Genomic DNA, 26,576 nt, shown 5'->3' with positions numbered 1-26,576 from the left:
CTATTAGTACAAATGAACCTCTCAACACACAGATGCTAATAATTTTCCCAACTTAAAAAAGAATCCTCTCTGGAGCCTTCACTACCTTTGTTGCTGTCCTATTTTCTGCACATGTTAGAGCAAAACGAATTCTGTCTTTAACTCTTTTTTCTTCATCCATTCTCAAACCTATGTCAATCAGGCTTTCACCTCCACAACTCTGCTGAAATAGCTCTTATTAAGGTTGCCAGTGGCCTCCACCTTATTAAGAATCAATCACCAATTGTTGTACTTTATTTTATCTGAGCTATTACTAGCATTTGAAGTAGTTTGCCCCTTTCTCCCTTCTGAAACACATTCACTGCTAGACTTTTAGGACCCTAGCATCTTTGGGGGTTCTTCCTAAGCAAACTGGGTATCCTTGGTCTTCTTTGCAGACCTCCTAACATTAGAATGCCCCAAATGCAGGCTACTGATAATTTCTCTTTCTCTAGTCTTTTATTAGTGATCTCATCCAATCTAACTCAAAATCCATTTCTATGCTGACCTTTCCCAAATGCGTATCTCTAGTCTAGACCTTCCTCCTGAATTCCAGACATGTAGTCAACTGCTTACTTGACTTCCCTCCTTAGATGTCTGAAAGGCATCTTAATCTAGACATGTCCAAGGCTGAATGTGTTCAACCCTATAGTCTTCCCTATCTTAATAAATGGCAATTCCATAGTTCCAGTTGCACAGGGCTGTAGTTACCCTTGATTCGTATCTTTCCCTCATGATTTTTATTCAACCTCTCAGTTCTTTCCAGAAAATAAAAAAACTACTTCCTACCAGATTTATTCAACTAGGCTGGCCCAAGTTAACACCTCTCTTGTACTAGCTTTCTAACTGGTCTTCCTGTCTCCACTGTGATCCCCTTAACAATCTATTCAACCCAGCATCCAGAATCACTATTTTAAAGAGAATGTCAAAACACGCCACTCGCTTGATCAAAACTCTCCCCGTGGCCTCCAGCCCCTCTTGAATAACAATCCAAAGGCCGTACGGAGGGCTTCCAGGCCCCCTCTCATCTGGCCTCTCCTGCATCTCTGACCTCATCTCCATGTACTCGCCCCTGCTCACTCTGTTCCAGGCACACTGGCCTCCCTGCTGTGCCTTAGACGCCAGGCACGCTCTCAGGACCTCTGCCCTTGCTGTTCCTTCCACCCGGAACATTCTACCACCAGAAGACTCACTCTCTTATCTCCTCGAGGTCTGTGCTCAGTGAGTCTAACCATGACCAGCCTGTTTAAAATAGCAAACACCAACCCACTCCCCTTCCTTACTTTATTTTTTCTTTAGCATCCACCTTATGCAATATATTTTTACTTGTTTGTTGGTTCTTTCTTTCCACTAGTATATACCCTAGTAATAAGAAGTAGTAGTAGGGCTCGGTCATGTCTGACTCTTTGAGGCCCCAAGGACTGTAGCCCGCTAGGCTTCTCTGTCCATGGGATTCTCCATGCAAGAATACTGGAGTGGGTTGCTATTTCCTGCTCCAGGGAATCTGGATGACCCAAGGATCAAACCTGTATCTCTTAGGTTTCCTGTATTGGGAGGAGGGTTCTTTACCACTAGCACCACCTGGGAAACCCAGTATATATATATATATCCTCTATTAAAGCAAAGATATATCTGTTTTGCTCATTGCTATATACTTGGCACCGAGGAAAGTGTCTGGTATATTGGAAGAACTCAACACACACTACTGAATGAGTGATAAGTAAGTTTAAACAGCTTTTTGGAGGAACTGGGTTATAAAAGAGGTCACAGAAGTGGAGTGCACATAGGATAAGGTGAAATTTAATTTTTGAGATTTGTAATATGATAGAATGCTTACAAGAACATAGAAATGATCCAGAAGAGATAGAAAATTTAACGACATAGGAGAAGGAGGGAAATCTGTGTAGCTCCTGTTGTCAAGTAGGAAAAGGGATGGCACAACTGGAGGGACTAGCCTTAGATGGGAGCAAAGATCACTTATCCACAGAAAGAGGAGAGAAGGGGAAGAGTATAGACACAAATGGATGGGATCTTATAAGTTTGTCTGATTGCTTTTGCTTCTTCATCAGTTAATTTCCTTTTTGCATCAGTTGAGATGAAAAAAGAAAAGAGGCAATGGAGATTTGAGAAGGTGTGGAAAGATTCTCTAGAGAGTGGGACTGTCTGTTAATTAGGGGAAGGGAGTAGGACTGCCGGGCTCATTTACAATTAGTTGTCATGAATTTCAAATGAGACCAGTCAGCATGAGAGTGGGTGCTCCAGTGCGTTCAGGTATAAATACAAAAAGGTCTAGAGTTGGATTTAAGCAGACTTGGCGCTTGCCAGGCAAACAGGAAGCAATAAGAGGTGAACAAGGTTGTTGATGGTGGATATAACAAAGTAATTACAGTGATGAACCATGAGATCCACATTTGGTCAGATGGAATGTGAGGATAAGAGGGTGAGGTAGGGTGGATTTGCTAGAAGCATTGTGAAGGTGATAAGGTAAATAAACTGGCCCTTCTGGCAAGTTTGAAGAATTCTTAATTTGTGGAATAAGTTGCAAAGATAGGAGGTGTCAGTAGGAGAAGATATTTGAAAATAGGATTATGGAAGGACGCTGTTATTGGCAGCTAATAAGTCAAGGGTCTGACTGCAGAGATGACTGGCTGGGATTAAATGGAAGGCAATCTAATTGGAGAAGAGGTCAAGAATTTAGAGGCCAATGTATTGGAAAGGTCAACCATGTGAATATTGAAAACACCAAGAGTCAATCCAAGTGTATTGTTAAAAAAGGGACAATGGAAAGGTGCAAACATTTTTCTAGACTCTTAGAGCATGACCTAGCATTCCACTGACAGTTTACAGAAGGTACTATAGGTGTATGGCATTACCTTTAAAGGTAATAGGGGATTTTATGGAGAAGGCATGAGAAGTGATCTGGAATTGGTAATGAGGTGCAAGAAAGACACCTTATTCCCCTTTAAGGCTCAGTAATATGAAAGGTGCCAGCAGCAGAAACATGAATCAGAAGACAGCATTCAATTGGAGCAAGGTAGTAACAGGAACATTCTGAGAAGATGTTGAGAATACAGACAACTGAGATTCCATCAGCAAAAATGGCTTTTACTAGCTACTGTGCCTGACTATCTAGAAATTCCCATTTCTAATGATAAAAAGACAATTCAATTTTCATGGGCTGTATCAGTTTTTTTGACTTTCGTCAAAATACCACAAACTGGGTGGCTTAAAAAAACAGAAATGTATTGCTTCACAGTTGTGGAAACTATAGGTCTGAAATCAAGCAAGACCGTGGTCCCTCTTAAATCCCTAGAGAATTCTTCCTTGTCTCTTCTAGCTTCTGATGTTTGCTGGCAACCCCTGGTGCTCCTTGGCGTGCAGATGCATCACTCTGACCTCTGCGTCCATCATGACACGGCATTCTCCCTGTGGGTCTCTGACTCGTCTTCTTTAAGGACACCAGTCACCTTGGCTTCCCTGGTGGCTCAGATGGTAAAGCGTCTGCCTGCAGTGCGACAGACCTGGGTTCAATCCCTGGGTCAGGAAGATCCCCTGGAGGAGGGCATGGCAACCCACTCCAGTACTCTTGCCTGGAAAATTCCACAGATGGAGGAGACTACCTACATGGAGGTAGGCTACAGTCCATGGGATCACAAAGAGTCAGACATGACTGAGCAACTTCACTGGTTCACTGGTCATGGTGGATTAAGGACCCACCCTATACCAGTTTGACATCATCTTAACTAATCACAACTGCAATACCCCTATTTCAAATAAGGTCACATTCTGATGCACTAGAGAGTAGAGGGGTTTCCCAGGTGGTGCTGGTGGTAAAGGAACCACCTGCCAATACAGGAGACATAAGGGTGTGGGTTTGATCCCTGCGTCAGGAAGACCCCCTGGAGGAGGGCATGACAACTCACTCCAGTATTCTTGCCTGGAGAATCCCATGGACAGAGGAGGCTGGTGAGCTACAGTCCATAGGGACCCAGAGAGTCAGACACAACTTAGCGACTTAACACACACACACACGGATTAGAACTTCAACCTATCTTTTAGGTAAATACAACATATCATTTGGGTTAACCACAGCAGAACTGTTGATGAAAAACACTACATTTTTAATGAAATGTAAGTCACTCAGATTTTTGTTCTATGCAGTAAGTGAAGTCCTGGTCACCCAAGTGTTTAACCAATTCCCATTGTTTGTAAAAATGCACACCAACCTAAACAGACAAAAATTGTTATACACTGTGTAAGTGATTTTAAGTCACGTAATATAGAAGTAGCCACTGAAGTCATGTGATGGTGCCATTGGACCTAGTGGAACCGCCCAGTGAGCTCAAAAGGGAGGCATTAAACTTGTGAGTTGAGGGTCTTGGGGTCTCTTTCACTATTCTTGTAGCTCGATGATTTAAAAATGTTGAGCCAACTAAAGCTCACAAGTCTAAGGGTCTAAGAGTGGGGCAAACTTGCAATAGCGTGACACCATTAATATTAACCAGCTGGGCATGTCTTGCTGTAGCTTGGCAACAGGTAGGAAAGGGAGAAAGGTTCTCTCTTCCTTCTTTGGTCACAAGTTGAAAGAGTGTCTCAAAAGACTCCAGACTCGGAGATACTCAACATTGCTACCTTGGTCTCAGCCCCTAGCTGTGACTGTGATCTTTTTCAAAGGGTTGTGGAGTAAGAGATGCTACTCTCTGTAATGGAGAAAGCCTAGGCTACATACCCATACTACTGAGAAACCCTAGGCCACATACTGTTGGACATTCTGAATATGCCCAGCTCTACACGACTTCTCTGGCTCACTGCCACTGGGGACCCCAGGCTGGCCTGCATCCTGTGGCCACTGAGGGTTGTTCCTAGGAAATTATTGTCCCAGGTCCTGGAAAAAAACACCGAGGGATGATCCTAGCTCTCACATTTAGTGAGCAGGTAGATACATACCAAGTCTTTTCTTCCCAATGAACCCAAGTAACATTCACTTCACTTTCAGTGTAACTCATGGCAAATTCTGAACTGGTGATTCTAAATAAATGAGGTATGTTATGCTGTGGGAACTGATCTGGTTATTGACACTCCTTATCTTCTAAGGACAGAGGTGGCATTTCAAATGGTAAAGCTGAGGATTATTACTGGAAGATAATGTCTTTCATGAAAGATGCAAAATCCAACTGTTTAGTAAGGCATCTTTTTCTCTCCACTTCCCACACAGCTTGTAAGAAATGAAGTCCCTCACTCTATTACTTTAATTGAATTCCAACTTGGGTAATTACACTATAATTAAATAAATTTTCCCCACAGTTTTAATTCACTGACAAATAGTGCTAGTCAAACAGCTACATTTCACTTCTAGAAATGCATCCCCACTCTATTTCAGTGATGAGTGGAGTGATTTATATTTGGGAGATGTTGTGTATGAAAAATGCACAGTTCATAAAATATTTTAGGTATCATTCATGATTACATATGCTTTTCTCAGCATGAGATAACATTAATTTCATTATAATCTCTCATCTAATTTCTCATATGCCTAGTGCCAAAAAAGAAATAAGATAGGTAATTAGCATTTCTTATTTTCAGAACAAGTTTTGCTACTGGTGTACCAGTAGCTTATGTTAGTTTTTCTTTTCCTAAAGCACGTCCCTGGGAGCAGACTGGGGTAGGTGTTACTGTTTCCCATTCCACAGATGAAAACATCGAGGCAGTATCCCCAGAGTGAGGAAGCCATGTCCTCTCAGTACCAGCACTGGGGACTAAGCTTTGTCTGGTCCCCTGGACCAAGGCTCTTTCTATCAACCTAGATCACTAGTAATCACTTTAGTCTTACTGATGTGAAAATAAAGTGCAGCGCATTTTTGACCTATGTCACAGGGTGCTAATTTGTAATAATAAATGATTTAGCCAGGAGTCAGAGGCCTGATAAATGGGTCCTGCTGCTGTCCGCGATTATGAGACTACAGAGATTCTGACTTTGTACAGCTCACCCAAAAGAACAGTTCAAAATATGATGCCAAGTGGTGTAAAAAGATTTCAATTTCAGTTTTTTTCCTAAATATCTTTCTTAAAGGGTTGTAGATGGCTTTTAATGAAAGATATTAAAAACAACATGAAAATACTCACAAAAAGCAGCAGCAGCAGGGGTGTGACAACGATGCCCTGAAAGAAATAAAAGAGAATGATGATCATATATCAGCCTGGAGAGCAGGAGATTTTCTTTGACATTTTAAACCCTGATGCACAGAAATGCTTATCCTTCCTATTTCTGTTTAATAAAATCTAGCAGATAAAGAAGAGGGAGCCCCACTCTTGGCTCTCCTGACCACAAGGCCTTAGCATCTCCAGTATAGTTATTCAAATCTCAGATCATTTAAAGTACAACTACCAATCTTCCTTCAACTTGTCTTCCCTTTTTCAAGCCTAAGTTCCCTTCCATGTTGCATATGCATCACTTGGGTGAAAGCTGGCAAGCTTTCTCACTCCAAGGCTTTCAACTCTAACTTGGATAAAGTGCCCCCTTTCAAGAGGAGACAGGTGGTTTAGTCCCAGTTGGGGTCCTCTCCTGAGCAAAGACCACGTCAGCTGTGATGAATGAGATGTCGTGATTTTGTAATGTGAACTGATCTCCCTGAGGAAACGAGCTGGGATCTCAAAACTCATTTCACTTGATTAGACTCCATGTCTCCATGGTGGAAGGCAAGTCTTTCATCTAATTCAGCCACTGAGGACCACCTCGGTCCCTCTGTCTCCCTGAGGCAGGAAGGAGCAAAAGATTTGTTTTCTTCGATGACAGGGAACAGTTTGAGGCTGTTGTTGATGAGGCAGGATACAAGCTTTTAGGTTTCTTAAAGGTAAATCTTTAAAACTAGGTGTTTGAGTTGGGAGTTAATATGACAGGTCTCCATTTTAGAGGTGCAGCCGATGATTTGCAACCTTAGTTGTTCCTTTATCTTGCAACACTTTATTATGATTTATAGAAGAAAAAGCATTTCATCCTTTTATTAGCAAATTCTACTTGGACCTTTAAAATTCCAAAGAGTCTGTGAGTCTGTGCGTGTGTGTGTGTGAGACAGAGACAGACAGAGACAATACTGTGACCAGGATCCAGTTTTGGGACCTCTCCGTTACTTTTGGGGAAAAGGTCTTTTGGTATTAATATATGGAAGCCCTTTTGTCATTACAGTAACTAAATTCTTTTGACTGTGGCCCAAAGGAATGGCTTACCTTATATGAACATTGCTACCATAACTTTCTTAGGCATATACACATGTAAATATCCACACACCAACTTGCTTTATTGTTAAATAATAGAATAAATGCTTCTTTATTGTGCAAACTTTTGCAATTGGCAATAGGGAATACTGCATTTTAAGTGCTATATTTTAAAATCTATTTATTAAAACATGTATTGTGGCTTCTTAGCTCCATCGGTGTCTAGGAAGCAAGTTCTCATCAGCACCGTTTAGAAGAGTGCCATGTACAAAATGCCAAAACAATTTTTAAGAGCTACTGTCCTTCAATGACATGGAATCTATTCAGGCTCTAGGAATAATTCTGAACTTTGCAAGGCCATGCAGAAACGAAAATATCTGGTTATTTTAGTCTATGTGGGAGCCATCTGATTTCAAGTCAATTTGTTTAAATGTTTATTGAACGGCCACTTATACATGCCAGGCATGGTTCTAATTAATTAGAAGAATTAATGAAAACTGATCTGGCAGAAAGGGGGTTAGGGTATCCCAGGAAGAGTGAAGGACCTTTGCAAAACTCTAAAAAGTTGAGCAGGGAGGAAAGAAAAGTATCAGGTGGAGGATTCAGAGGCCAGGTCATCAAAGGTCTTGGGGGCCAGGAGAGGGAGCTTCAAGTTGATCCTTCTAACATTGGCAAACTGTTAAAGAACTTAAGGGAGGGAGGTGGTTTAATGAGTTAGTAAATAACTTGGTATATGGAGAATGGATTTGACTTTGCTTATTAACTGAGCCAGTTTTACCTTGTTATCTATCAGTTCACCTAAATTTAGGTTAAAGAAAATAGAAACTATTGTTTGTGTTTATTGTGGAGTTTCAATAGCACTAATGATGTTTTTGAGAAACAGTATGATATCTATGATAGGATAAGAACTCCATCCCGGCCTCGACTCAAGAAGAAGGCTGAGCATCATCACCATTCTGGAGACATCTGTCTTGTATTAGAGGAGTAGAAGTTACACCGGTGCTGTGTAACATGGGGGGACTGATGTTCTTCTTGGCGCCCTTTCATTTTCTTTGCAATAATGGATTAGTAATAGTATTTGTAATAATATCAGTACTATTAATGGTATTTTGCTTCAGTACTTTTATGCATATTGTAAAATTTGACCTTCCTCTATTGACGGGGTTGGGTTCATAACAGCCCCACTTTATGGATGAGAAGACTCTTGAGAGTCCCTTGGACTGCATGGAGATTAAACCAGTCAATCCTACAGGAAATCAACTCTGAATATTCATTGGAAGGACTGATGCTGAAGCTGAAGCTCCAATACTTTGGCCACCTGATGAGAAGAATTAAGTCACTGGAAAAGACCCTGATGCTGGGAAAGATTGAGGGCAGGAGGAGAAGGGGATGACAGAGAATGAAATGGTTGGATGGCATCACCAAACTGATGGACATGAGTTTGAGCAAGCTCCAGGAGCTGGTGATGGACAGGGAAGCCTGGCGTGCAGCAGTCCATGGGGTCACAAAGAGTCGGACATGACTGAGCAACTGAACAACAACAACAATGACAATGGATGAGGAAACTGAGGTTCAGAATAGCCAAGCAAACTGGCCCCAAGCCACACAGCAAGTTAAATGGCAAAGACTGGACTAGAGCCTGTGTTGTCCAGCTTCAAACCCTGACCTGACCCTACTATAGCGCTGTTCTCTGAGTAGCAGATTAACAAACAGTAAGGTTTCCTACAGGGTTCTGCTTGCGACATACATGTAGTAATTAGTTGAGGTATGATCTTGGCCTCCATTGATTACCAGTTCTTAGAAATGGCCTTGTTCTGGAAGGCAGAGAACTATTATCTGCAGATTTTCCTGCTTGAATATTTCAAGTATATGGTCACTAATACACAACAGTTCTTACAAGGACTTAAGATGTATGTTCCTAAGATGTGAAAATTTTTCTAGTGAATAGAATGAATCTTCTAATTCTACATTCAGAATTCCTCATTATTTTCTCAAGAATGGCTATTCATGTTCATTAGCTGTTACACAATGCTGAAATTTGTTTTTCAGTTGTATTAGGCAATGAGTCAGCCACAGTGCTATTATTCTGACAAGAGACCATAATTACATTTTAGTGAAGTTGTTCTAATTATTTTTTTTCTTTTTTTTTTTAGCCACAGTGTGCTAGCATGCAGGATCTTACACTCCCAACCAGGGATCAAAACCACACCCTCTGAAGTGGAAGCACAGAGACTTTAACCACTGGACCACCAGGAAAGTCCCACTGTTCCAACTACTATAAAATAAAATAGCTGATATTTATGGAGTAGTTGTACCAGAAGAAGCACTAAGAAGTTTATGTGTGTTATCTTATGGAACTCTCACAACAACCCCATGAAGCAGGTACTAAGCTTCTCTGGTGGTTCAGTGGTAAAGAATCCACTTGCTAATGCAGGAGACACAGGTTTGATCTCTGGGTCCGGAAGATCTCCTGGAGAAGGAAATGGCAACCCACTCCAGTGTTCTTGCCTGGGAAATCCCATGGACAGAGGAGCCTGGGAGGCTACAGTCCGTGGGGTGGCAAAGAGTCGGACACGACTTAGTGACTGAATAACAACCAGGGAAGGAAACTGAGTCTCAGAGATACTGAGCGAAACGGGAAAAGGTGATGTCAGGCACTGCATCTCTGACTCCAAATATGCCTGACTCCAAAGCCTGTGATCCTGAGTGGTATAAATGAAACCTTCGCAGTCTTACACTATTTCCCTGGGTTTATATTTGAAGAATAAATTTGAAAGGAGCTTCAAACTCAGTATGTCTTTTTAATGACATGAAACAAATTGAGATATAAGCCTTTGTGTGACATGGCTAATATATATATTTTTAAGTCTGGATTTTGCAAATATCAATGGTGAAAAAGGTAAACTAAAAAATTTAAACTGGGAATGCAACCGTCCTTGGAAGCTGGAAAATCAAATAAATGTGCTATTTTCTCTCGAATAGATCTGATTCCTTCTCTTTTCTCTTTCCCAAGTAAATCCTATATAGATGGATAAAGCAAAGAAGTGGTGAATGGGCACTTCTAGCAAAAGACGCTGCCCATCTCTTTGCAGATTCAAGGTCAAACATAGTTTTAGCATCCTTGCAATTGAGATGGTGTGCTAAGCTTTCTTTTTGCAACACCTGAAGAAGTCAAGTCACAAAGCGACTGACTTTGTCTCTGAAAAACCTTTAGAAAATCCATTTACACCTCTGATGTGAATGACCGGGTGAATATATTTCAATGACTTCAGTGGAAAGGAGAAAAAAACAAACAAAAAACTGTCAAACCTGAGACATTGAGATTGAGCCACATTAAAATACAAGCCAACCCCCCTACCTCTGCAAATAACAACAAAAACAACAAAACTGTGACTGCACTTCTCTCAGGAGTAGGACTTGCACAAAAGGAAAAAGTGAAGTAAATTATCATTTTTTAAAAGTAGGAAAAATTATCAAAAGGCTTCGTTGCAAAAACTATCGTGATCACACAGCTACTAAAACTAACATAAGGCTTCTGTCTCCAGGATATGAAATGTTAAGCCATGGAAGAGGTGCTTTTTACTTTTTAATAAAAGGGCAATAACTCAATTTTCACAAAAACACAGAATCAAGGTTTTGTAAGGGATCTTAGGTGAGACTGATCCAGTCCTCACCTGAAACGTGACCCTCCTCTGTCCCTTACTTGCTCCTGATGTAACACGGTGATAGCCAAGCTCTTGCCCGAGAATGTGCAGACAGACAGTTGTTCCTGCTCTCAAGGCACACAGGCCCCAGCGGACACTCTTTCACGAGGAGGAAGTCTTTCTTAGTCTGAGCCCACTTTCGCTGCTGCCCTGTCATCCCCTTGGAGGAACATAGGGCACGTGGACACCCTTCTTTCTTGTGATGGCCTTTCAGCTGCTGCTTTGGAATGCTGTACATAAAATCTCTGCGCTCTTAAACTTATTTCCTCGGGGCTGTATGTTAAGAACGCTGCACTGAACATTTGGGTCTTCATACTAGGTCTTGTCCAGGCTAAAAGTCCCCAGGTCCTCCTAGCCATTCCTCCTGGTGGGGAGGGATGGTTCTGAGACTTCTTTTAGACATCATCTCATCCAGGTGAACTTAAGAGTCCACAGCCCTCGCTTCCTAAAAATTGACCAAAACTTGGAAACAAGGTTAAAAGGGGACCACGTGTCCTTTCACTGTTACCCTGGAGCACTGTCTAATAGGTCAATCCAAGGATTACTTATTACCGAGAGGGATATGCCTTTGACTGACTTTTGTAAGTAAGTGAAAGTCGCTCAGTCATGTGCGACTCTGCAACCCCATGGGCTGTAGCCTGCCCGGCTCCTCTGTCCATGGCATTCCCTAGCCCAGAATACTGGAGTGGGTAGCCGTTCCCTTCTCCAAAGGATCTTCTCAACCCAGGTCTCCCATATTGCAGGTGGATTCTTTACTGTCTGAACCACCAGGAAAGCCACTTTTGATTTACTTCTACTTACTATTGATTAGGGCCCAGACTGTAAGATCACACATTAACTTACAAAGGTTTGTCTACTAGAGATCGAAATAATTTCTATCTTGTAGAAAAACAACTACAACCGGTAATTACTACTACCTCTGTAATAGGAATTGGCTGGGCTTTCTAGGTGGCACTACTGGTAAAGACCCTTCCTACCAATGCAGGAAACGTAAGAGACTCGGGTTCGATCCCTGGGTCAGGAAGATTCCCTGGAGGAGGTCATGGCAACCCACTCCAGTGTTCATGCCTGGAGAATCCCATTGACAGAGGAGCCTGATGGGCTACAGTCCACAGAGTTGCAAAGAGTTGGACATGACTAAAGTGACTTAGCATAGCATAGCACACAGCATAGGAATTAGCTGGTTTTGTCTGTAACTCAGAGCAAACTTATTTCAGTCTGCTTTTCTCATGGACTACATAGCCCCTATTTCTATCACTTCCTCAAAGCCAACTTTACCAGCCTGCTTGCTCCCTCATTATTCAGTTAAACAAATGTTTGGCATGTATCCATTACACATCTCTAAGAAAGCTGTGGTTTCAACTTTTGAAAATTGTCCTCTAACAATGCCTTTACTCTGAACCTTTATATTTATATTAATGCACTTTTTTTTTTTTAAAGATTAATGCCAACTAAAACTTGCAGATTGTCTTTGTATCTTGTTCTGTGGGCAGTATGTAGTGATAGCTTAAAAAATAGGAGGAAAGTTTAATCTTCAAGAATGAGATGATATCAAATCGACACATAATGACTGGCATTGGCCAACATATTCTAAGCAGTAAATTTAAAGCAGTAGGATGGGGAATTTTGGAGATGCCAGAAATTTTCTTTAATTTTGGCAATGGCTTTATTTATATTTTTGGCCATGCCATGTGGGGTCTTAGTTCCCAGATCAGGGGTCGACCCTGTACCCCAGCAGTGGAATCTCAGAGTCTTAACCATTGTACCACCAGGGAAGACCCCAGAGACAATGAAATTTAAATGAAATGGTTTGGGTATACGGTCTCCAGAATATGACATGGATGTCAAAATACGTAGTTGAATAAACTTTATAGAGGAAAGAAAGAGGCATTAGGAGCCTAGGGAAGGGCAACTGGAAAGAAAGTGGTGGTTGGTTGGTAGGTGAGGCCTATTTCCTCTCCTCTGTCTATACCTTCCTCTTTAAAACTGGGCCTTCACAGGTCAGTGCCTTAGAATGCCCAACTAAGCATTTCTGAGTTTCTTCACAGCTCTGTCAGGGGGCAGGGGCGTCTCAGGAGCTGACACGAGCCTTCTGCCTTGTTCACCAGGGAGAGTGCACTACAGCAAAGACAGCTGCATCAGACTATCTGAGCTTGACAACACCAGCCACCGAAAACATCCAGGTAATTCCCTCTAGTCGGAGTCCACGCTTTCCAAGAAAATGCTGAATAGTAATTTTATTTTCTACGTAGTATTAATATTTCTGATAGGAAGAGAAGACACTCATCAGTTGACATCAGTCCTCTAGAACACAACCACACAGGGATGTGTTGATTACAGCTGAGTTTCTGGGCCCACAAATCTAAGGGTCTATTCCTTGATTGTGGGGATCCCATAAAGCAGTGCCACCCTGTGAGGCCTCCCAGGAATAGCTGCTGACTTGTCTCAATGTGCTGTGTGCTCAGTCGTGGCTGGCTGTTAGAACCCTATAGCTATAGCCCACCAGGTTGCTCTGTCCTGGGATTCTCCAGGCAAGAATACTGGAGTGGGTTGCCATTTCCTCCTCCAGGGGATCTTCCTGACCCAGGGGTTGAACCTGCATCTTCTGCATTATGGGCAGATTCTTTACTGCTGAGCCACCAGAGAAGACACCACTGAGAAGGCTTGTCTCAATAGCATTCATTTAATTAAACAGACATTCATTGAGTGCCAACTACGTACAGGGGAAAAGATTCCAAGTCTCCTAAATACATACAACTTTAACCATTTTGAAGTGAACTTTTACATAAAACTCTAAAAAGTGGTTTCTGTCAAGTCCCTGGAATAATCTTTCAGGACTGTCTTGACAGATCTTTGTTCTTTCTTTCCTATTTTTCTTCTCCTACAACCACTGTTGATTCTCACTAATGCACTTAGAGTGACTTTTATAAAAGTTTTTCAAGCCAAGTCTCTGATATGATATGTATTTATTTGAGCTCTCATTTCTGTTATGCTACATGCCCATAAAGAGTTTCCATTATAGAAAGCACTTCTACCTTGTCTTTCTGTAACTGCAATGCTTCTGTTGAGAAATGCCTCTATCTTCTTTGGAGACATGTCTTTTTAGGTCTTCTTCCCATTTTTTTATTGGGTTTTTTGTTTTTCTGGTATTGAGCTACATGAGCTGTTTGTATGGCCAACAAACACATGAAAAAATGCTTAATATTGCTCATTATTAGGGAAATGCAAATCTAAATTACAGTGAGGTATCACCTTACACCAGTCAGAATGGCCATCGTTAAAATAGCTATAAATGCTAGAGAGGATGTAGAGAAAAGGGAACGCTCTTGTACTGTTTGTGGGAATGTAAATTGATACAGCCACTATGGAAGACAGTATGGAGACTCCTTAAAAAACTAGAAGTAGAACTACCATATGACCCAATAATCCCTCTACTGGGCATATTCCCTGAGAAAACCATAACTGAAAGAGACACACGTACCCTAATGTTCACAGCGGCACTTTTTACAACAGCCAGGACATGGAAACAGCCTAGATGTTCATTGACAGAAGAATGGATACAGAAATTGTGGTACATATATACAGGGGAATATTACTCAGCCATGAAAAAGGACACATTTGGGTCAGTCCTAATGAGGTGGATGGACCTAGGCCTACTATACAGAATAAGTCAGAAAGAGAAAGACAAATATTGTATGTTAATATTGTACATACACATGCTAAATCACTTCAGTTGTGTCCGACTCTTTGCGACGCCATGGACTGTAGCCCAACAGGCTCCTCTGTCCATGGGATTCTCCCAGCAAGAATACTGGAGTGGGTTGCCATTTCCTTCTCTGGCACATACACATGCATATGTAACCTAGACAGATGGTACTAATGTACCTATTTGCAGGGAAGCAATGAAGATGCGGGCATGAACAGACTTGTGGACACAGTCAGGGAAGGGGAGGGTGGGATGACTGAGAGAATGGCATGGAAACATAAACATTACCATGTGAAGGAGAAATGGCAAGTGGGAGTTTTCTGGGTGACATTGGGAGCTCAACCTGGAGGGGTGGGATGGGGATGGGAGATGGGAGGTGGTTCAGGAGAGAAGGGACATATATATATATATATATATATATATATATATATATACCTGTGGCTGATCTATGTTGATGTATGGCAGAGGCCAACACAATATTATAATGTGATTATCCTCTAATTAAAAAAAGAAGAAAAAAAATAAAAGAAATGCCTCTATCATCTTATTCTCAAAAAATATATCTACATATATTTATATATCTACCTATATTTATATCTCACTCTGGGTATAGTTTAGAGAAGAGATTAAACTGATGAAAAGTTAAAGGGAGGGAGACTAACTAGGAGATTGTTCAGTAATGCAGGCAGGGGTTGATTTGTGCTAAGGAGAGAGAACCTTAGTGATCAAAATGAAGGGATTCAACACATTCAAGATGCATTTGAAATGCAGACTGGTAGATTAAATATTAGAGGAATGGTGATAAAAAGAAAGGAAGGATAGTTTTTCAGTCTCCTCAATAAAGGGATTTTTGACCATATAGGTAGACTGCAAGTCCAATTACAGGGCTAGGAAAAAATTGGGATGTATAGATTAACTTTTTCTTAGGGAAGATGAGTTTGAGGTGTTTACAAGAAGGCCTCTACTATTAGAGATTTTGGATGGAGTTGGATACATGGGACTCAGGCTCTGGGTATTGTGGACAGTGGCTACAGATAAGTGAGTCCTCAGCATCTGGCTGGTGGTTTACTCTTACAGAGAAGATAAACAGTTAAGGAATATAGTATATAGGGATATATACTATAACTATATGGGAAAGGTCAGTTTTCATTCCTATCCCAAAGAAGCACAATGCCAAAGAATGTTCAAATTACTGAAAAATTGCACTCATTTCACATGCTAGCAAGATAATGCTCAAAATCCTTCAAGTTAAGTTTTAGCAGTACATGAACCAAGAACTTCCAGATGTACAAGACAGATTTAGAAAAGGCAGAGGAACCAGAGATCAAATTGCCAAAATCTGTTGGATCATAGAAAAAGCAAGGGATTTCCAGAAAAACAGAAAAATTTTCAATGTCTGCTTCATTGACTATGCTAAAGCATTTCACTGTGTGAATCACAACAAATTGTGAAAAATTCTTAAAGAGATGGGAATACAAGACCATCTTACCTACCTCCTGAGAAACCTGTATGGAGGGAAAACTGGCTTCAAATTAGGAAAGGAGTACGTCAGGGCTGTATATTGTCACCCTGCTTATTTGACTTCCATGCAGAGTACATCATGCAAAATGCAGGGCTTGATGAAGCTCAAGCTGGAATCAAGACTGCCAGGAGAAACATCAATAATCTCAGATATGCAGATGACACCACTCTTACGGCAGAAAGCAAAGAAGAACTAAAGAACCTCTTGATAAAGAGGAGAGTGAAAAAGCTGGCTTAAAACTCAACATTGAAAAAGCTGGCTTAAAACTCAACATTCAAAAAACTAAGATCATGGCATCTGGTCCCATCACTTCATGGCAAATAGATGGGGAAACAATGGAAACAGTGACAGACTTTCTTTTCATGGGCTCTAAAATCACTGCAGACAGCAACTGCAGTCATGAAATCAAAATATGCTTGCTCCTTGGAAGAAAAGCTATGATAAACCTAGACAGTGTATTACAGAGCAGAGACATTACTTTGCTGACAAAGGTCCATGTAGTCAAAGCTATGTTTTTTCCAGTAGTCATGTATGGATGTGAGAGTTGGACCATAAAGAAGTCTGAGTTGGAGAAGACGCTTGAGAGTCCCTTGGACTGCAAGGAGATTCAACCAGTCGACTAATCCTAAAGGAAATCAATCCTGAATACTCACTGGATGCTGAAGCTCCAATACTATGGCCATCTGATGCGAAGAACTGGCTTCTTGGAAAAGACCCTGATGCTGGGAAAGATTGAAAGCAGGAGGAGAAGAGGACAGAAGATAAGATGGTTGGATGGCAGCAGTGACTTGATGGACATGAGTTTGAGCAAGCTCCGGGGGTTGGTGATGACAGGGAAGCCTGGCAAACTGCAGTCCATGGGGTAGCAGAGTTGGACACAACTGAGCAACTGAACTGACTGACTGACTGGCCAGTATTCTTGCCTGAAAAATCCCATGGACAGAGGACCCTGGTGAGCTACAGTCCATGGGGTTGCAAAGAGTTGGACATGGCCAGCCACTGAGCACAGCACATTTCCTATATTAAGTAGAAGGTGGAAAGTTTTACTAAAATGAGGTGAAGGCAGGTAAGTTACTGATTGAAAACCTGGGCTGTGACTCATGGGAGAGGGTGCCTAAAACTGAAGGGGCTGAGATTTTTACCATACTTGAAGATAACAAGTTATCCTGCCATACCTTCATGGACGCTGGAAGCAGACACAAGACTGCTGAGTCAGAGCCAAAGACTGAGTCACTTACACATGGCACAGTAAGCAGCCTAGCATGATGTCAGCATCAGCTCCTCTGGCCCTCGAGTCAAGCGGCAAGTGCAGATGGGCTCAGGTGGATGTCTGCACCCGTGGTGGGCTACATTATAAGAAATGAATACTGAGTTTCAGTTTAGTTCAGTTCAGTTGCTCAGTCATGTCCGACTCTTTGCGACCCCAGGAACTGCAGCACGCCAGGCCTCCCTGTCCATCACCAGCTCCCGGAGTCCACCCAAACTCATGTCCATTAAGTTGGTGATGCCATCCAGACATCTCATCCTCTGTCGTCCCCTTCTCCTCCTGCCCCCAATCCCTCCCAGCATCAGGGTCTTTTCAAATACTGAGTTTAGGGAACCCAAATCTTTTTTAATTGGCAGTTAGCAAACTTGCTATTTGCTCCAAAGGGAGATTTGTGTCTTTCAAGGTAGTTCACACAAACATCGTGGGAAGGAGAAAGGGTAACAAAGAGCAGTCAGGGGCACAAGATGGTCAGAAACACAGACAACACGTGGAGAGCTGTCTTCCAGCAGAGGAAATGTCCAGCAGACCAATCCAGTTGATACTGGTCACCTAAACATTTGAGCTATCAAGCTCATTATTGCTCCCTTCAAATGTCATCACTGAGCCAATGTCCTCATACAGGGAAATCATCATTAAAATATAACTTTAAGTAACCAGAAAAACTTCTCTCCAAGATAAACGCTGATCCTTTAACACTTCTTGGGCACTATCATTCAAATAAGTAACAGCTGAACCAACTGAATTGACTTCCAACTCACAATTCATTCATTCTCTCGATTTTTCTAAATGGAGGAATTTGAAATCTTTCTGAAATCTAGATCCCAGCTAGACTGAACTGTGATCTACAGAGCCTCAGCACTAGCCTCACCAGGAAGCTTGCCAGGAATTGCTGAAACTCAGATCTCACCCTGGACCTACTGTATCATTTTCTGCATTTTTAACAAGATTTCCAGGTAATCTATAGACACATAAAATTCAGAAAGAACCAATTTAGTTTCCAGAGCAGAGGTAGATAGACCTTTTCTGTATAAGGTCAGATAATTATTTCAAGTGTTGCTGACCATATAGACTCTCTTAAAAATTACTCAACTCTGGAACTTCCCTGGTAGTCCAGTGGCTAAGACTTCAAGCTCCTAATACAGCGGGCTTGGGTTTAAACCCTGGTTGGGAAACTAGATCTCACATGTTGCAACCAAAGATCACACATGTTGCAATTAATACCTGGTACAGCCAAATAAATAAATAAATACTGTTTTAAAAAATTACTCAGCTCCACAATCATAGCTGGGAAGCAGTGCAAAGGATGAGCAAACAAATGGGCATGGTCAAATTTGGCTCAAGGGCTGTAACTTGGACCAATGCTGTAAGTATTGTTTTGGGTTGGCAATCACATTTAAAAAAGAAATAAATTAGTGTAACAAACTTTTATTTTTAATGACTTTGTTTTTAATGAACCCAAGCTGGCTTCTAAACATCACAGCAGTTTTTTTTTAACAGCTTATAACATGCTATTTAATTAGTCTTCCAACTTTTCTTCAGACTGAAAACAAGATTATCAGTTAATAGTGTGTAAAATCCACCTTTTCCCTCTTTTTGATATTTGCACTGACATTTGCTCAAGCCCAGCTGCTGCTTCTACTCCTTTTCTTTTTGATCTGTCAAAAATACAGATTCAATAGTCTCAAATGTTAGTTTTCTCAGAACCTTACAAAGTAATTTGTCTGAGCCAGCAGATAGAGTCTGCTTATCTTGAGCCCTTTTACCAGTACTTACTTTACCATTTCTACTCTGGAGATGGTTCTTTGCAAGAGATGATGGAAGCAAAGGGAAAAGCAAGCAGGGAGGGAGAAGTTAAGGATGCTGAACAGCAGGCAGAATAGGTGGCATTTAGGGTATAAGATCCAGAGCTGTAGAAGAAAAAAACAATACACACAAGAACACAACAGAGGAATGACATATACATTGCCTAATAGAACTGCATAGTGATATATGTTAAAGCTGAAAAACAGTGTTCAAATTCATGATTTTTCCTCTTACTTTTTAACTGAAAAAGCCAGTCTTCTTTTCAGACTACGTAAACTCATGGGCCTGTATTAAAACTGTTAAATATTAAGCTGGATTTTTCTATCCAGATTGAGTGATAAGAACAATCTGAAATTCAGCTAAACCTCACAGCAAGATGGATGTGGGAACTTTCTGTATTGTCCGAGAATTTTCATATGAATGACTTATAAGTGTATAGACCTTAACAACATGCAATAAGTAATTTTCCAAAAGAGTTTCTTAAAATGCATATCTGAAGAGTACTTATTAGATCAAAAAATGCAGCAAGACAAAAGTAAGTCAAATTTTCTGTTCTGATGACACCAGCTTTTGTAGCTAAAAAAGGACTTGCCCCAGTTCACTTTGACTCGCAGGCCTCCACTGTGGGCACACAGCTGTAAGTCAATATAGCTGCAGTTTTGTTTTCTCTGGGAATGCACATGGCAGCCTATTGAGGATCATTAGTAGCAAAACAAACATTTTTTGCAACAAGCACAACTCTCACAAAATGTTAGAAGGATGGTCCCATTTTCCTAATGTCCGCCAGAGCTCCTATGGTCTGAATGTTAATACACAGGAGCTTGTAATATCTCTTACTTTGGAATAACTGCTTTAATGACATCAAATACCACCATCGTAAAAAGGGCCAACATTTATTAAGGTGCATTATATAATAGGAACGGTGCTAAGTGCTTTACAAGCATTATCTAGTAAGTAAATTGATTATCCTAGTTTAATATATAAAAAAACAAACAAAAAAACCAGAGGCATATAGAGACTAGGGAATACCAAGAGGCAGAGACCTAGCCAAAGGAATAAAAACAAAAGTTGAGAGTTAAGAGAGTGGCCAAATGGAAAAACAGTTGTTAAAAAAGAAAAATGAAAGAGGAAAGGAGGAAGGAGGAAACTTAAAGAAAAACATATATAGGAAATGGATGGGCAGAAACCAATACAAAATACGTACTATAGATTTAAAAGAGGATTGATGATCACACACGTGTTCTTCCAGTGGCATATGAATATATGAAAGGAACGTACCAACTCTCTCAGGTCACTAGGGAGACACTGAATACTTACTACTCATTGGCTTAAAAGATTTAATGTATGTCTACTATTATGTTCTTTGATGTCTGTAAGAGAATGGCACTTGACATATACTAAGCGCTCAATACATTATTTTTTGCTAACATATGAATGAATGCATGCATGTCCACAAGTGCTTCTCTCAGGGAGCAGCATAAACATTTGAAGAGGACTTCCCTGGTGGTTCAAAGGTTGGGAATCTGCTTGCTAATTCAGGGGACAAGGGTTCACGCCCTGTTCCAGGAAGATTTCAGCTGCTGCTGGGTAACTGAGCCTATGTGCAACAACTGAGCCCACAAACCCTAGAGCTTGTGCTCTGCAAGAAGAGAAGCCACCACAACGAGAAGTCCGTGTACCACAACTCGAGAGGAGCCCCTGCTCCCAAAACTAGAGAGAGCCTGCACGCAGCAACAAAAACCAGTGCAGTCCAAAATAAACGAATAAATCAATAAAATATTTATTAAAAACTAAACATTTGATGAGAAAGATTTTATGAAATGCTTAAATACCACGTTTGTAAATAATGAGATTAGTTGACATTTATTGAATGCCTACTTTGTATGTGTCAGAAACTGTTCTATGGCTCATGGTGTGTACTAACTCATTCAGGCCTCACAGCAAACCAGTGATTCCCATATTACAGCAGAGAAAGTTGAAGTATACAGAGAGAAGAATATGAAGTTCCCAAACAATAAGTGGAAGAATGAGGACGTAAGCCATCATCAGGCCCCAGAATCCACAGTCTCTACCATTACATGCTTACACAGCAGTTAAGAGTTCACTGAAAATTTAGAGATCAGAGAATTTTAGCTGAAAGAAATAATAGAGATAATTTGCTATCTCACTTAACAAACTGCAAATTTGAGGCCCAGGGAGTCAGGATCTCTTACCCATAGCTTCAGGGTTAGTGGAAACACTAGGACTGGAACAGGAGGTGTTTCAAATTCTGTGTCCAGTTCTTTACTTCTGACACCAGACCATTTCCTACAAACTAGCTGAATAAAGTAAAACTCAAAAATGGAAGACTTGAGAGCTACTGCATGCATGCTCAGTTGCTTCAGTCAGGTCTGACTCATTGCAACACCATGGACTGGAGCCTGCCAGGCTTCTGTCCATGCAGTTCTCCAGGCAAGAACACTGATGTGGGTTGCCATGTCCTCCTCCAGGGGAACCAGGAATCAGACTTGCGTCTTTGTATCTCCTGCATTGGCAGCTGGTTTCTTTACTACTAGTGCCACCTAGGAAGCCCTAAGAAAGCTATTACTTATGTTATGAAATATGACTAATTATTTATGATTTTATTTATCACATGTGGTAGCAAAAAAGACACAGACAATAAAATGAGAACCAACTATAGAAGGGTTTTTTGAAGGAAATTAGATGCTCTCCCTGCCTTCCCAAAAGGAGAGCTCCTCCTTTGTCAGCAAGGACATGGGAGAACATTTTTGCAAAATGTTGCAAAAGCAAGGTAGAGTCATGGAAGATGGATGGGAGGCAGTTTATGAGGATGGAGAAGGGAGGTAATGAAAGAGGATTTATAGGAGATCTGGGAAAAGGGTTTTTAATGCAGGCTTCTGCATTAAACTGGATGTTGAAATAAACTTCTAGATCAATGGTAAACTGACTTTCTTTTAGACAAAATATTCAAAATAACTATGTAGTCAAAATCAGTGTTCACTTATAATAGACCTTCATAACAAACAAACAAGTCTACAAACAATAAATACTGGTGAGGGTGTAGAGAAGGTGGAATCCAGCTACACTGTTACTAAGAATGGAAATTGGTGCAGCCACTAGTGGGAAACAGTACACAGGTTCCTTATACAAATAAATAGAACTACAATATGACAAAGCAATCCCACTCCAGAAAAAAATCCTTAATTCAAAAAGAATCCATGGACCCTAATGTTCATAGCAGTACTGTTTACAATAGCCAGGACATGGAAGCAACTTAATGTCCATCAACAGATGAATAGATAAAGAAGATACGGTACATATATACAACAGAATGCTACTCAGTCATAAAAAAGAATGAAATAATGCCATTTGCAGCAACATGGATGAGCCTAGAGATTATCATACTAAGTCAGTCAGACAGAAAGACAAATATGTGATGTTGCTTATATGTGGAATCTAAAAAAAAAAAAAAAAAGGTATAAAGAACTTATTCACAAAACAGAAACAGAGTTACAGATATAGAAAACAAACCTATAGTTACCAGGAGGGAAAAGGGCACGGGGATAAATTGGGAGATTGGAATAGACACATACCCACTACTATATGTATCAACCACACTTTCCACTGTGCTTTGATGTTGCAGTCCATCTGGAACGGTACATAAAATCATTTACCACTTTGGCTGGGTTTCTGCTTATGTACTGAAACATAACATTTTGGGCCTAGATTAATTTTTTTCATTTTTGTATTCTATTTTTTAAGCTGGAATTGATCAGTTAATACATGCAAAATGTTTTAGAGACAAATGGTTCTAAAATGCTTAAAATAAAAATTTGCAGTTTCTTACATCCTGCAAAATGCCCTCTTTCTCAAGGTAAGTATTTTCAACTGTTTAAGATGAGTACTCGGTATAAAAAAACACCCCCCTACCATGACATAACATCATACAATTTTATTTAAAACTCAATATTAAAACAAAAAAACCCCTAAGATCATGGCATCTGGTCCTATCACTTCATGGCAAACAGAAGGGGAAAAAAGTAGAAACAGTGACAGATTTTATTTTCTTGGTCTTCAAAATCACTGCAGATGATGACTGCAGCCACGAAATTAAAAGACACTTGTTCCTTGGAAGGAAAGCTATGATGAGCCAAGCCAGTGTATTAAAAAGCAGAGACATCACTTTGCAGACAAAGGTCCATATAGTCAAAGTTATGGTTTTTCCAGTAGTCATGTACCAATGTGAGAGTTGGACCATAAAGAAGACTAAGTGCTAAAGAACTGATGCTTTCCAACTGTGGTGTTGGAAGAGACTCTTGAGAGTCCCTTGGACAGCAAGGAGATCAAACCAGTCAATCCTAAAGGATATCAACCCTGAATATTCATTGGAAGGATTGATGCTGAAGTTAAAGCTCCAATACATTGGCCACCTGACGTGAAGAGCCAACTCATTGGAAAAGCCAACTCATTGGGAAAAACTGAAGGCAAAAGGAGAAGGGAGCAGCAAAGGATGAGATGGTTGGGTGGCATAATCTACTCAATGGACACGAATTTGAGCCAACTTCGGGAGATAGTGAGGGCTTCCTTCATAGCTCAGTTGGTAAAGAATCCACTTGCAATGCAGGAAACTCTGGTTCAATTTCTGGGTCGGGAAGATCCGCTGCAGAAGGAATAAGCTACCCATTCCAATATTCTTGGGCTTCCCTTGTGGCTCAGCTGGTAAAGAATGCCCCTGCAATGCAGGAGACCTGGGTTTGATCCCTGGGCTGGGAAAAAATCCCTGGAGAAGGGGAAGGCTACCCACTCCAGTATTCTGGCCTAGAGAATTCCATGGACTGTATAGTCCACAGGGTGGCAAAGAGTCGGACACGACTGAGAAATTTTCACTTCACTTCACTTCAGGAGATAGTGAAGGACAAGCAAGCTTGGCGTGCTGCAGTCCCTGGGTTCACAAAGAGTTGGACACGACTTAGCAACAAAACAACAATTTATTTTTTAAAGATTTTTTTAAAGTGAACCATTTTTAAAGTCTTTATTGAATCTGTTATAATATTGCTTCTGTTTTATGTTTTGGTTTTTGGGCTGTAAGGCATGTAGGATCTTAGCTCCCCAACCAGGGACTGAACCTGCGTCCCTTGCATTGGAAGGAGAAGTTATAATCATTGGACCACCAGGAAGTCCCAGCCTCATACCATTTTAGAACACTGAAGTCAGAAAGATTCTACAAGTGTCTAGAAAGAAAAAAAAGAACATATTATATACAGACTGCTGATTAAGATATTTTGATTCAATTACTTTGTACAAAGATAAAAAGGGAGGTGGTAGAAGTGCGTATGTTCTTTGATGTATATGGTCAAACATTAGAATTAAGCCAGCAGCTCTTGCCATTTTAGACTTTCATCTTGAATAAAGTACCAATGATTTGGGTGTGAAGACCAGAGTTCAGGAGTCAGGGCCTTATTCTTACCTTCAATATGGTAGGAATTTAGTGCTTTTATTACACTTTAAATGATGGAAATCTGCATTTTTTCCTTCCCGCGGTATATCAGGTTTAAATGAAGTAGGCTTGCATTGACCTGTCATGGTGAACGTGGCTTTGTGCCACTGCTCAGCTGTGGAGTTTCCACACTTTGCATTTTCAAACTTCTCATCACATAAGCACTAATCCACAGTGGACATAATGGGAGCATCTTAGCTCTGATACTGGAGTGAGGTAGGATCCACAGGTAAGCCCTGTGGATCAACACCCACATCCCAGAGTGAATGAATTAGCTTCCGCTTGGCCAATGGTAAAGAACCCGCCTGCCAATGCAGGGAGATGTGGGTTTAATCCCTGGGTGGGGAGGAACTCCTCGAGAAGGAAATGGCAACCCACTTGAGTATTCTTACCTGGGAAATCCCACGGACAGAGGAGCCTAGCAGGCTATTATCCATGGGGGTCGCAGAGTTGGATATGACTTAGCAACTAAACAATAACAGCATATATAAGAGAGATAACTAATAAGGACCTACTGTTATAGCACAGGGAACTTTACTCAATATTCTATAATGAACTATACAGGAAAAGAATCTATAAAAGACTGGACATATGTATATGTATAGCTGATTCACTTGTATAGCAGAAACTAACACAACACTGTAAATCCATGATACTCCAATAAAGCAAACAACAACAACAAAAAACTCAGACCACACGTCCACACGTGAAATGAACAGATTTGGCACAGCTCATGCATTTCTTTTGGCTGTGTCTAAATGACAGCACATGCTGCCACTAGATGTGGCTGTGACGATCAATACCAAGTGTGAAGATGGACAAAATGAATGGAGATAGCTGCACTCCACTTGCCTTGTCTCATATATCACTGGTCTGATTTACTCTAGTTTTTATAATACCCCTAAGCCAGGGCCAAGTGGTCCTGAACTTTATGACTCAGAGAGGCTTCAGCCAGGGGAAGGAGGCAGATGAACCCTAATAAAGGCTATTCCTCATGTGACTGTACTTAGCCCACAAACCCTCCTGCCATCACCAAGGCAGAGGCTGTAGGATTCTATACTCAGGCTGAATTTGGGCAGTTTTTTCTTCTCTAACCCAAGCCCCACCATTGATGTCTATTTTAAACAGGTTTGTCCTCAACAACACGTGTGGATTTATTAGATACAAGCAGGTAGGAGAAGAAAAACATACAATGTGATTCTTGGGTCTGAAGTAGATGGAATCTAGCTACTGAACCTCTCTAGGGCAGTGCCACCCAAAGTCTGACAGGATTACTAGAAGCGAGAAAAGTATAGATGAGGTGAGGAGGAACGCTGTCTTTATCAGCTTTTAAGAACTGGTAAACAGACTATGCTAAAGCCTTTGACTGTGTGGATCACAACAAACTGTGGAAAATTCTTAAAGAGATGGAAATACCAGACCATCTGACCTGCCTTTTGCGAAATCTGTATGCAGGTCAGGAAGCAACAGTTAGAACTGGACATGGAACAACAGACTGGTTCCAAATAGGAAAAGGAGTACATCAAGGCTGTATATTGTCATCCTGCTTATTTAACTTCTATGCAGAGTACATCATGAGAAACACTTGACTGGAGGAAGCACAAGCTGGAATCAAGATTGCCAGGAGAAATATCAATAACCTCAGATATGCAGATGACACCACCCTTATGGCAGAAAGTGAAGAGGAACTAAAGAGCCTCTTGATGAAAATGAAACAGGAGAGTGAAAAAGTTGGCTTAAAACCCAGCACTCATAAAACTAAGATCATGGCATCTGGTCCCATCACTTCATGGCAAATAGATGGGGAAACAGTGGAAACAGTGACAAACCTTAATTTTTTGGGCTCC

General features: G+C 40.9%; 1 protein-coding gene across 2 annotated transcripts in view; it reads right to left on the bottom strand.

The window, feature by feature from the left end:
* The window catches only part of SLC10A7 (solute carrier family 10 member 7), a 292,638-nt gene that overhangs the window by 73,979 nt on the left and 192,083 nt on the right, over window positions 1–26,576 (bottom strand). For both annotated transcript variants that reach the window (XM_020901268.2, XM_070474787.1), the window contains one exon: window positions 6,142–6,177. In XM_020901268.2, coding sequence (XP_020756927.1) covers window positions 6,142–6,177 — 36 coding nt within the window. The remainder of the gene's footprint in view (window positions 1–6,141; window positions 6,178–26,576) is intronic.

The sequence above is a fragment of the Odocoileus virginianus genome, chromosome 12 (assembly GCF_023699985.2).
Source record: "Odocoileus virginianus isolate 20LAN1187 ecotype Illinois chromosome 12, Ovbor_1.2, whole genome shotgun sequence".
Lineage (NCBI taxonomy): Eukaryota > Metazoa > Chordata > Mammalia > Artiodactyla > Cervidae > Odocoileus > Odocoileus virginianus.
The sequence above is the reverse complement of the archived record's forward strand: the minus strand, read 5'-3'. Positions and strand labels throughout refer to the sequence as shown.